The sequence below is a fragment of the Anomaloglossus baeobatrachus genome, chromosome 3, assembly GCF_048569485.1.
Source record: "Anomaloglossus baeobatrachus isolate aAnoBae1 chromosome 3, aAnoBae1.hap1, whole genome shotgun sequence".
NCBI lineage: Eukaryota > Metazoa > Chordata > Amphibia > Anura > Aromobatidae > Anomaloglossus > Anomaloglossus baeobatrachus.
Window position 1 is genome coordinate 137,763,146 of NC_134355.1, and position 13,688 is coordinate 137,776,833.

General features: G+C 43.4%; 1 protein-coding gene across 1 annotated transcript in view; it reads right to left on the minus strand.

The window, feature by feature from the left end:
* The window catches only part of CRIM1 (cysteine rich transmembrane BMP regulator 1), a 943,646-nt gene that overhangs the window by 811,246 nt on the left and 118,712 nt on the right, over positions 1 to 13,688 (minus strand). Inside the window, exon 2 of the mRNA XM_075339496.1 lies at positions 11,766 to 11,939. Coding sequence (XP_075195611.1) covers positions 11,766 to 11,939 — 174 coding nt within the window. The remainder of the gene's footprint in view (positions 1 to 11,765; positions 11,940 to 13,688) is intronic.

Consider the following 13,688-nt stretch of genomic DNA (forward strand, 5'->3'; position numbering starts at 1 on the left):
GAGTGGGGATTCCAAACAACACTATGTGAGAGCGGCCTCATATGCTGCGCTTCGGAGTGAGATTCATTCTGAGATTAGCACTAAACACAATTGTATCTGGCATTTTTCTGGCAGTCCCAGAAAGTCTCCTGAAGACCAGGGGCAACAAAGGGTTGGATAGAGGAAAAGTAACTAATTTCCATTACGGTACTTGTTTTTTCTCTCATTAGTACCCAGCGCAATCCAATGCATCTGTTAATGTATCTATCTTAAAAGGTTTTCAAGGACTACAATATTGATGATGTATCCTTAGGATTGTGATAGTAGAACACGGCAGTTCTGATAAATGGTGCCCAACCCATAGTAATATGTGGTAGAAGAACTTGGCACTTTAATTGTTGAAACTCAAAAGCATTTACTCGTATATGCCATCCACAGTGAGATCATAACTAGTGATGAGCGGGCACTACCATGCTCAGGTGCTCCTTAAGAGCAGTTGGATGCTTGGAGAGGCGCGACTCGAGCACCTGAGTATAATGGAAGTCAATGGAGGACTCGAGCATTTTCAGGGAAATCTTCGGTAAAAATGTTGGCGTCCCCCAGTGACTTCTATTACACTCGGGTACTCAAGTCGTGCCCATCCGAGCACCCGAGCATGATAGTGCTCGCTTATCCCTAAATCAGAACGTTTTGCACTGTACAAAGATCTTCCTTAGATGCTGTGTATATAAAATTAAATGGTATACAAGAAAACTGCGTATAAGAAACATAATGTGACAAAAATAAAAGTTGAAAGAAAATAAAACACAACCAAAATAGATACTAATTTGGATAAACAATCAATTACAGTGTAGAGACGTCATATGAGAGGGAAGTATTACACTGTAGTTATTGAGGGTAGAGATGATGAGAATAGTGAGAAAACAGAGTAACAGTACATGTAAGGCCTCTTCAAATGTCCGTGAAAAACATTTGTGTTTTGCACAGCCGTGTTGAAGGTGTGCATGGCACATCTGTGTGCCGTGATTTTGGCATAGGGAGAACAGGATTTTTTTACTCACCCCTTCCCGACACTGCTGCTTCCAGGTCCGCGGTGCATTGAATATGCTTGAGCATAATGAGCGGACCTGGAAGCAGGTGACAGCAGGGCCAAAGAAAGCGGGGCTGGAGACAGGTGAGTATAGAAAATCATTTCATTTTAAAGACACATGTTTTCTTCGGTATGTGTCAAACTACACTGGATACACAGCCAGAACAGGATGGCTCCGCACACCACCCTCAAGTGTACTGCGAGTCATTTCAATGGGGCATGATCGATCTGCAGTAACCGAGAACGGCCTTCAGACAGTGTATGGAGCTGTGGTATTCTGGATCTGTATACTTCAGGTCACCGTGGGACCTGCTAAGGCTGGTTTCACACTACGTCTTTTTAACATCCGTTGAAAACGTTATTTTAGCGGAAGTACGGATCCAGTGCAAATGCGTTTTCATTTCAATGCATTTGCAATGGACTCGCGTCCACCTGCGTTCACCTGCGTTTGCGTGCGTTATAGTGCGGATCCGGTGACTTGCAGTTTTTTTAACATGTTTCAAAAACGCTACTTGTTTTTGAGCTGCGTCAAAATACTGCAAGTCACCGGATCCGCACTATAACGCACGCGAACGCAGGTGAACGCTGGCGTGCTGATAGACAGGATCCTGCTTTTGTACTGAGCATGCCCAGAAAGTACTGAGCATGCCCAGAACCAGTCTCGCGTGATCTGTCTCTCTCTCCTCCTCCCTCCCTCACCCTCTCTCTCTCTATCTGTCTTTCCCCCTTCCTCCCTCCCTCCCTCCCCCCCACCTGAGAGCTGCGGACACTCGTAACCAAGGTAAATATCGCGTAACCACTTCTCTTAGTTACCCGATGTTTACGTTGGTTACGCGTGCAGGCAGCCCTGCTCCTAGCAGCTGCAGACACTCGTAACCAAGATAAATATCGGGTATCCAAGGCCAATGTTTACCTTGGTTACCAGCGTCTGCAGCTGTCAGAAGCCGGCTCCCAGTCTAGTTCCCCTCACTCCCGATCACATGACTCCAATGCCCGCCCCTAAACATCCAGTGCAGGATCCTGCAAAATAACATATGCGTTTGCATACGTTATTTGCTGTAAAAGCAGGATCCGTACTTCCGCTAAAAAAACGTTTTCAGCGGATGTTAAAAAGACGTAGTGTGAAACCAGCCTAACAGTTTATTACTAAGGGACCAAGTGTCGGACTTCAACAATCTGACACTGAAGACCTAACCTAAAGGTACTTTCTTAAAGGGACTCTGTCAGCAGATTTCTGCAATGTAACGGGAAGAAAGCATGCTGCAAGTGTTAAAACAGAGATTTCGGCCCTGCATATGTAATCTCACAGTCTTTTTTTATTTACCTGCAATGCTAGCTTAAGCCTTATATCTTTATCATTAGTGGGTCTCAGCAGTACATGAGCTGTAGTCCAACTCCTCCCCCTCTGTAATTAGAAGCTTCAGTCTATGGAAATGTACCCTGAAAGCCTGGTGTGGGCAGGGACAGCTATCAGCGCTCTGCTACATGACAAATCTAAAATCTTTCACTGTGTCAGAACGGCTGCAGCCACTAATCTAAGTGATACATCACTGAACTCAGAGCCTCTTTGCCTACATCAGAGCTGCTCTCAGATGAGGGCAGAAAACCTGCTGACAGACTCCCTTTACTAGTATAGTTCTGGGCACCTCATCTATGGTGACCATATACCTTAGATGTCCACAAGAATACTCAATGGGGCAATAATAAATTGGGAATGTTGAAATCCATAATACCCAACCCTTCTTTTCCCTGACATTGAATAAATTGCTGGTTAAGCCTAAATTCCTGTAATGTACAGTATACGGCCACCTCTAGGGTGTAACAGCCCAAGAAAACTTGGCAAAAATGAGGCTGTAGAGGCAGCTGCATGGGAAATAATTCCGTGTTAGCACACCAAGAGTCACACAGCACCGGCGCTGGAAGCGGTCAGGACTCTGCACTATTCTTACATGTGCTAGACTTAATTTAGCTGCCTGTTCATCTGTTAACAAGAGAGGTTAAGCAGAATGTGAAAATCTACCACCATGCTGTGTAAGTGGTTTTCTTTTCTGCTTCCAAATGACGTAACTTCATATCCAGCAGGTATAATTTGTTTAATTTATGTTTTTCACTCCAGAATTGGCAAACTACACAAAATTCCAGAGTTGTATTTGTGTATACTTTGTACAAAAAGAAAAAAAAACATAAAACAATAAAAAAAATCTCAAGGCGAAATCAGCTTTTACTATAAATTCCTTGTAACCTTTCATTTATTTTTCCCTCATAAATTGACCGTTTTTGAAAACTATTAAATACAAGTGAAATAAAAAAGTCATTTTAGCCCAAATTTTTTACTGTTACTGTAATATAAATTGTACTAATTTCTGATTAGCTAAATGTTTAGCCTCAGGCGTGTATACATTTGGAAAGACTCATGGAAAAAGTATCTACAATTTGTAGTTTTCAAAGAGTTTCTCCTGGTTCTAAAGTGAGAGAGACTAAAGCGGGCTTCACACACAGCGACATCGCTAGCGATGGTCGCTGGTGAAAGCACCCGCCCCCGTCGGTTGTGCGTCACAGGCAAATCACTGCCCGTGGCGCACAACATTGCTAGGAATGGTCACACGCACTCACCTGCCTAGCGGCGTCGCTGTGGCCGTCGAACCTTCTCCTTTCTAAGGGGGCGGTTCGTTCGGCGTCACAGCGACGTCACTAAGCGGCCGCTCAATAGAAGCGGAGGGGCGGAGATGAGCGGAACGTAACATCCCGCCCACCTCCTTTCTTCCTCATTGCGGGTAGCCGCAGGTACGGTGATATTCCTCGTTCCTGCGGTGTCACACATAGCGATGTGTGCTGCCGCAGGAACGACGAACAACCTGCGTCCTGTAGCAGCAATTATAATCAGGATAGGAACGACTGGACAACGATCAATGATTTGGTAAGTAATTTTGATCGTTAACAGGTCGTTCGCGTGTTTCACACGCAACAACGTCGCTAACGAGGCCGGATGTGCGTCACGAATACTGTGACCCCCAACGACATCTTGTTAGCAATGTCGTTGCGTGTAAAACCCGCTTAAGATGTAAGGAAGACATTGATGGCAACTTTTCTAAATAGAGGACGATAATTATTCACTGTGTCCCAGCGCTCTTTGAATGGCGGCAAAGCGGCCTCATATAGGAACCATCAGGGAGCACACAGTTTGGGCTATTGTGCTGGTTCACAGTGTCCACCATCAGAAGCACACCCCTCCCATTAATAAGGAAGCCATGAGGCTGGGGAGCAGTGCGCTTCTGAAGAAAGAAGATACCACAATCCCGTTACAGCTGGTCATTCCCATGCCAAAAATGGGCAGTTTTTGGTCTTCTTGTATTCCTGTTGCTCACCTAAATAAAAAGTCCATATCTCAGGAACCGCTCGGCCAATTTTTTTGACACTGAAAAAATACAATATTTAGAGAGCAGCTGAAATAAAGTAAGAGCAAAAACTGAAAACCTTTGACCTGGTGACAGGTACTTTTTAAAAGAAGTTGTCCACTACTTGGACAAACTCCTTTTCATTTCCCTTGTTCGCCACTGTAAAAATAAATAATCCTATACTCACTTCTGGTGCGGCCATGATTCCCGCATCCCACGTGACATTGTTATGACACGCGAGCCCCGTGACCTATCAGTGCCCTGTGTCTGTCTCCCCGAATTTGGACATTTTAGCACGAAGTCAATGCAGCACTAAAATCCTGTTCAAACGTCCAAAGTTGGGGAGACAGATGCCGGGGGATGATTGATCGCAGGGCTTGTGCATCATAACAATGTCACGTGGGCCCCAAGAACGCAGTTTTAGACATCGTGGGAACTGCGGCTGCACCGGAGGTGAGTATAGGCTAATTTATTTTTACGGGGGAGAATAATGGGAATGCGAATGAGTTGTCCAAGTAGAGAACAACCCCTTTAAAGCTGCTTTCACACACACACAGTGTTTTTAAAGGACGGACTTCTGCTCCTGCAGATGTTGCCTGAAAGTCAATAGAAGAATATTAAATATACAGTATATCTACAGTTTTCACTTGGTTCTTTTTCAAAATCGCAGCGTGATTTGGCATTTATTTCGTTTATGGTGGGGGGGTTTTCCCCATATGCCTTCAATATTTTTTTTCTTCAATAAAGGTATGTTTTATTGGTGGGTTTTTTCTGGAGTTTCACATCATGTTGTTTTAGGAGGAGTCTTGGACTCTCACACGCTCGGAATCACGTGACTTGTAATGTTAAAAATGCAAATAATGAAGCAGGCAATGCTGAAGAAATAACAGATTCTCTAATCAGGAGGATCTTCTGCGCTTTTCTTTGCTTGGAAAGTAAAAATCGACCCTTTAATACATCGTGATCACAGAGTGGATTTCATGAATTTCACCCGGCTGCATAGGTAAGCCTGGGATTTCAGCCGCTACACAGGTAAGCCAAGGATAAACTGGAAAAGTATTAGTGGCATTACATATGTGAGCGTAAATTTCCGTTAACTACCTGGAATCAATGAAGAGAGATATATGGCTCCATCACATTTCCACAAACGGCTGGCATGGTTGTAAAGAAGATTATTTTTGAACCACTACATATACACAGTATAAGGCACCATCCTCACATGATACATAAAGACTTATATACCCTCTCATCCGCTAGGGTAGGCATTGCTTTATGAAAGAGTCTACCATATTTTTGCTACCTAATCTAAGAGCAGCATGATGTAGGGACAAAGACCTCATTTCCAGCGATGTGTCACTTACTGGGTTGCTTGCTGTAGTTTTTATAAAACCACTGTTTTATCAGTAGGAGATTATCACTAGAGGACTACTTGGGCTGCTGCCACGTAATCCAACCACGCCCCCAACCACTGACTGGCAGCTTTCTGCCTATGTACACAGAACTCTGCCAATCAGTGGTGTGGGCGGGGTTATACAGCGCTCAGCATTCAGAGAACTAGTAGATCTGTAACAGAGAAAACAGTAATTTTATCAAAAGTACAGCAAGCAGCTCAGTAAGTGTCACATTGCTGAAATCAGGGTCTCTGCCCCTACGTCATACTGCTCTCAAATAGGATAGCAAGACATGCTGAGATTCCCTTTAATAAATGCCTACATAAGCGAGGTGAGAGGCTATAAAAGTCCCTTTAATGGTGCACAGTGAGTTCTACCAAAGCAAAGAAGACACTTAGAAAAGTCCAATGAAAGTAAGAAACAATATCTAGAGTAAACAATATCCGACGATTCCCAGGGACTTTATGATAGCAACAAAAGGCATAACAATCAAAAATGCAGGTAGAAAGTGAATCATAAGAATAGTGCGGGTACGAAAGCAGCCGGGCGGCTCATCAAAGCTGTCATTCTTATTGTAGCATCAGTCGGCTGACGTCTACTGCGGCTTTATCCATCAGACATCAAAATTAGGATTTATTTCCAAGAAATATTAATTTTTCTATGTAAATATTTCTACTGTGAACTAAATAAACATTAGACTCTTTTATGTGCCTGGATTGGAATATAATAAGACCTGCTGCCCACATCCCACGCGTCCGTCATACAGACGTGATAATGAAGAAGACCCCGATATAGGGGGCAGCACAAGCTGAACACAACATCTGCAGGATGCGGACTATTCAAGGACAACAGGACCGAGATATCACACAAGCAGGACGAACACTGCAGTTTTTTTGTAGCATAATCAGTTACACTAATAAGGAACATGCTTTGTATGGTACATAGCGGGATTGGTACTCCTTTGTTTGGTTAAGTAAGTCATATTCCTGGAGACACGGCACATAGGCTCAGAGGGTCTTCTTCATAACGAGATAGATGCAAAATAAACCTGGCACTGGTGACTGACATTCAGCCAAAGTCATCCTTACATCATTCTAGAATTTCCCATCAACCTGCTAAGGTCAGATATTTTTAGGGTTTCCGCAAGTCAGAAGGCACATGTGACATTAGGATTCCTTCTTTGTACACAACAGCTTTAGGCGTTCCTTTTATCATTATTAGGCATGGAAAGATTGTAATATGTGCCGTAAAGAAATGAGAAAACAGTAACAAGAAGAAAAGCAGAATAGATCAGAGGTCACACTACAGAGACCAACCCCAGAAAGCAACTGTAATGTATGAGTGTACACCCACATCGTATCCATCATTGGCTCGGGGACATGTAATTAGTGGCCACGTATATATGAGCACCTTTCAGCCTTCCACATACACTGTAAGGTCCAGCATGGGAGGCTGAGATCTCCTGAATATGTCTTCCATAATGCTCCTGTTTGCCGGTACGTCTTATGCTCTGCCGCTCAGCTCTAATGGCCGTCTGTACCATAGACAAGGTGTTTCATGCACTCACAACCGTTCCAAACTTTAGGAGAAAGTGTTGTTTACCCATTAAGCCTGGACTGAAACTCTTGTAGTTGTTAAATGCTTTTATGTTCATCTTCTTAAAGGGGTTGTCCACCACTGTAGGATATTTTTTTTTCTTACTTAAATGCATGCAGTTGGGGATACAATTGATTTTTGCCATTGGGTTTCATTAACATTTTTGTATGGTTTGCCTCCTATAGCCTTTGTGTTACACTGTCTATTGCTGTTAATGGGGTTGGCCAAATCATCATTAGTCTAACAGCCACTTTACACACAGCACCCACCCCCGTCGGTTGTGCGTCACGGGCAAATCGCTGCCCGTGGCGCACAACATCGTTAGTCCCCGTCACACTTACTTACCTTCCTAGCGACGTCACTGTGTCCGGTGAACCGTCTCTTTTCTAAGGGGGTGGTTCGTGCGGCGTCACAGCGACGTCACTAAGCAACCACCCAATAGAAGTGGAGGGGCAGAGATGAGCGGGATGAACATCCCGCCCACCTCCTTCCTTCCTCATTGCGGGCGGCCGCAGGTACGTTGTTGTTCCTCGTTCCTGCGGTGTCACATAGCGATGTGTGCTGCCGCAGGACCAACGAACAACCTGCGTCCTGCAACAGCAACGATAATCGGGATTAGAACAACGAGTCAATGATCAACGATTAGGTGAGTAATTTTCATCGTTAACGGTCGTTCATGCGTTTCACACGCAACAACGTCGCTAACGAGGCCGGATGTGCGTCACAAATTCCGTGACCCCAACAACATCTTGTTAAAGATGTCGTTGCGTGTAAAGCCCCCTTAACTGATGTATTTAATTTACTTTGTATGTGAGCAACTATGCCACACTAATAGTATTGAGGGCCACAGTGTAGAATTTAAAGGGGTATTCCCATCTTCAAGATCCTATCCCAATATGTAATAGGTATAATAATAATATTAGCAAATACCTCCAATTAGAAATGTAGTATAGTTTTCCTGATATAGTCTCTTACCTTATGTACAGGGCATTGCAGCTTAAGTATCCATGTTTACAACCATGAGCAACTAACTAACTTGTATATATATATATATATATATATATATATATATATATATATACACACATTATATATATATATATGTACATATGTGTATATATATATATATATATATATATATATATATATATATATATATATATATATATATATATATACATACATACATACATATATATATATATATGTGGACATGACCACGGATACCTGAGCTGCAATGTCCTGCACATGAGGTAAAAGACATGGCTATATCAGGAGAACTATACTACATTTTTAATTGGACGTTTTTGCTAATATTATTAGTACCTTCTACATATTAATGTACACCTTCTACATATTGGGATAGGAGCTTGGAGATGAGAATACCCCTTTAATTGAAGCCTGCCAGCCCCCACCTGACACTAATAGGCTGTATATCTGTATTGCTGCATTATAATAAAGCCCTTCATTTCCCAAACAAATATTCACTTCTCTAGTAAAACCATTTTTAACATACCACTTGTCAGATCCAAAATTCGCAAGACTAATCTGGATGGGTGTTGCTTCAAGCAGACTAGTCCACCTCAGATGCTGTAATCTCGCCCTCCCTGGACATCATCCCTGTAGGCCACGTCATGGCTTCTATAGCAAGCTCCGTGAACCCGCTGTACTCTCAGACTCCATCAGTGAATGGCTGTGGCTCAGGAAAGCATAGAGATGTCGCTCCTAAGATGGCCTGTGGGGATGATATCAATCATGTCTGGGGAGGGCGAGACTGCATCTTACGTGGACTAGTCTGGATGAAGCAACACCCACCCTGACTAGTCCTATCTAATCTGCATATGATGAGGGGTGCATTACAAATAGCTTTATAATATAAGTGAATATTTGCTTGGGAAACAAAGGGCTTTAAAAAAATGAAGCAATAAGGATATGTAACATAAAGGTGGCAGTTTTTGGGCACTTAAGGAAACTGGTAGGTTCCCCTTAAACAGAATGGCATGGAATTTACACATCTCACCCCTTGCACATATGTGTTAATCACTGACAGATCCAGCTTCTTTTAGTAGCGTCAGATGTTACTCTTAAGCCCCTAATAAACATTTGATAGCTATGGGACAAACAATGATTGAGTCGATCGCTCTGCCAGCAGCTTTGTCGCCCTATTCTACCATAAAGGGTAGCAACCATTCGGCCAGATGCTCCACCGTTATCCATGAGAGAGCTGGACGTGTCTAGCAGTGGATTATCCAAAAGAACAAAGGATGATCAGCCATCCGAAACTGGACAGGAGAATCCATAAGTCACCGGAGAATCAGTTGTCTGAGGTTCTCACACACATTGGACTGTTGGTTGAGGCTGTCTATATCTGCGGGTTCAGCCGACATTAGTCTAATGTGTATGGGGGCTTAATGTGTATGACCTCCAAAGACACCAGCCTGTTCGCAGATATCACATTTAGCTGTAACTGCCAATGGCTTGAAGATAAATATCTCATGACTATGTCCCGTTGATGGCTTGGATAAATTGCTGTGGGCTGTCAGCTCTGTCACACGTATGGCCTGCAGTGATCTGATATCTGCAAACCTTCAGAATAAACTCTTTGGAAAAATGCATTCCCAGCCGTAATATGTGATCATGACTGCATAGTCACGTTAGATCAGTGCGGTTCTTGGCCAGGGAATATAAGCAGCCTGGTAGGACCATCCAAGGAAGCTGTTAGCACTTCTTAATGTACCAATATCTCACAAAGATCAGGTAGCATTGTCTTTACGGCGCCTTTAGCCAACAACTTTCCAATTGTAATGGAGACAAATATCTATAACAAAGTGCTAAAGAATTTTGGAGCCAAGCAGAAAAACACTTTAGGAACCAATTTGAGTTTATTAGTGGTCTGACAAGAAGAGTACCGGAGTCAGTAGCAGATTTCTAATCCTGTAGACTACCTGGGATTTGCCAATCCCTTCTCCATAATGATTTGTAACCAATAACAACAAAATGACCGGAAGCCACAAGAGCTTGCATTTCATCATATTAAGGCACTTTTTAAACCTCAAATGAAACCATGATGCCAGAGGAATATAGCTAGCTGTGTTTGGTATAAGCCAGGGGTGTCAAACTCAAGGTCCGTGGGCCAAATCCGGCAAGCCCATCATTTTATGTGACCCACTAGCTGGGTTGCCGTTAAAATCTGGGTGCTTTTCTCTGCGGTCCACAGCAGTCAGCAGAAAAAAAACATGTTGGTGATTTTTTTCACATTTTCCACCAGTTTATACTGCGCATGCGCTTAAGGGGCTAGCATGTACAGTACAACCGGTGGATGCTAGAATGTATGGGCTCCTGGTAGGTGTGACATCATTTCTCTCACGTGTTGTTGGCATTACCTCTTGTCCGGAGTGCAGCGCGACAGTCGACACAGTGGCTGGGACTAAGGAGAGATGTGACGCGCACTCTCCATCTTTAGCGCTCATTCACTGCATCAATGAGAAGCTGCAAATGAAAAAGGGCACAGGGTGGTGGGATTCAGGGGGTCTATACTAAGGTAGGTATGCCTGTGGTGGGGTTAAGGGCGGTCTATAATGCCGGGGAGATGCCTGTGGTGGGGTTTAGCTAGGTTTATAATTCCGGGGGATGCATATCATGGTATTTGGGGAACAATGAATACAGGGGAATACCTTTGGTGGGATTTGTGGGGTCTATAGTAAGAGGAGACGCCTGTGGTGGGTTTTGAAGGATGGGGTACAATGCTGTCGGGCTAACTGTGGTGGGATTTTAAGGGTCTAGAATGCTGTGAGGATACCTGTGTTGGGATTTGGTAGTGTGTGTGCAATGCAGTAGTGATATCTGTTGTGGGATTTTGGGGTATACAATGCTGCCAAGATTCCTATGGTGAGATTTTGGGAGGATGCAATGTTGTATGGATGTCTGCCGTTGGATCTTGGGGTGTGTGCAATGATGGGCAACTCCTGTGGTGGGATTTTGGGGGTCTATAATACTGTGCGGATGCCTATGGTGGGATATGGGGTGTGTGCAATGTAAGGTGGGAACTTGTGGTGGGATTTTGGCGTGTGTCTGATTCTGGGGGAATGCCAGTTGTGGGATTTTAGGGGGTGAACAATGCTGAGAGGATGCCTGTTGTAGAATCTGAAGGTGTACAAAGCGTCCTTAGCCCTGCAATCCATGCAGGTACCGTGTTGCATGGAGATCTGAATGAGCTCTAATTACAAGGGGCCCTTTGATGGTAACCATAATGCTGATGTGGCCCTCGGTGACAATTAGTTTGACACCCCTGGTATAAGATATCTTGTGACCTACCTTCGATTCTCTTCAGAGCAGTATGACATGACTCCTGGTTGGGGAATTCAAAGGGACTGTTACAGGTCCGAATAGTGTCGCATTCACATTTTCCATTGATGATGTTGCATCCTGTTATAAAGTTTTCATTGCAAGGTTCAAATCCATAGAGCTGGCCATCATCCCAATTTTCATCTAGAAGATAAAGAAATAGTTAGATTTCCACAATGCTGGTTTAGGTCCAATGAATACAGGATATAAAGACATGAAGCACCACAACCACTAATATTCTGAATGAAGGTGTAGTGGATTTCTACTCCAAGCATTTTGTTAGGAAATGAGCAAAACTCTGTATACTAGGACTGTTCATGAAAGGCAGCAATAAAAGGTACTGAAGTCACACATTATGTGCACACTTAGGCTTTTTGATGGTCATGTTCTACTTGCTCTTATTTCCCAAGGCTGATTTGAGTATTTACCAGAAAGTTTAAGAGTTTGGCCACTACTTTTTTTTATTGATGGCCTTTCCCGGCACACTCACCGATCAGCTGTTACCACCGGCGGATGGAACTTCATGAATGCTGTTGGAACCCAGCTGCTCCATCATTTATATACTGGCTGCAGATCCACCCCTATTCAAGTGAAGAGAGTAGATCTGTAGGGCTCAGCCGCGACCACCATTGTTTTGTCAGAGCTTCTGCGTTCCGGCAGCATCTGAGAACTTCCGATCACCCCTGCTGCCAGTTCCAGCTGATCGGGGAATGTGCCAGGTGTCACACCCCTACTAATCAGATATTGATGGCCTACCTGAGGGGGAAAATGTGTGCTTTTTTTTTTTACAATAACTTTATGGGTCACAGATACTACTCTATGGCATATGTTAGAAGATTCACATATACACCTTCCAGTGTATACACGACACGGAGGCCAAAAAACGAGATGTTATAACTTAAGTGAACCTATAGACCCCCCCTATACATACCCATCTTGTATGCCCACATATCCCTATACACACACATACTCTCATATACACCTCGCTTATACATATATTCTATACACACATACACCCTTATACACCTTCCCTGAACATACACCTCTATGCACACACACCCTATATACGCCTCCCCTCTACACATACTCTATACAAACATACAACCCTATACACCTTCCCTGTACATATACCCCTATTCACACATCCCTATACTCACCCACCCCCTATACACCCCCCCTCATATATATGGTACCTCCCCTATGTAAAATACTCTATACACAGATACACCCTTATACACTTTCCCTATGCATACATCCCCTATACTCACCCACCCCAATACATACCCTCTCATATATACCTCCCCTCTATGTCTTCCCTATATATATACACCCTTATAGACACCCCCTAAGCACACACCATCATATATACTTCCCCTATATTCATACTCTACACACATACACCTTCACTATACATACAACTACCTATACTCACCCCCTCATATATATCTCCTATACACATACCCTATACACACACATACACACCTATACACAGTGTATAGTGACAGCCAAACACCATAAGTACCACTCCATTAGCCAGTACATTTATGTGGGGTAGACATTATCGGATTTATCACCTTGATTTCCATAGCTAGGGTAACAAACCAAACAAACAAAAAACAGTAGATGATTCAATATTTAATGACTGCTGGACGCAAAAATATTTATTATCTGCAACTAAAAAGAAATTCTCTAAACAGGAGAAAATGTTTTGGGAGTTTTCATCGTGGTCTGTGGTCTCTCAGCGCTCTCATGTGACATACTCAATTTCCTGAAACACAACATGGCTGAAAAGGGCCCACTGTGTTGTGTATGCCCCCGTAGTAAATTCCCTGTTTATGAGGAATCACACTGCCTGAATGTTACACTTGTAGGACGCGCACAAGCCAAAGCCTG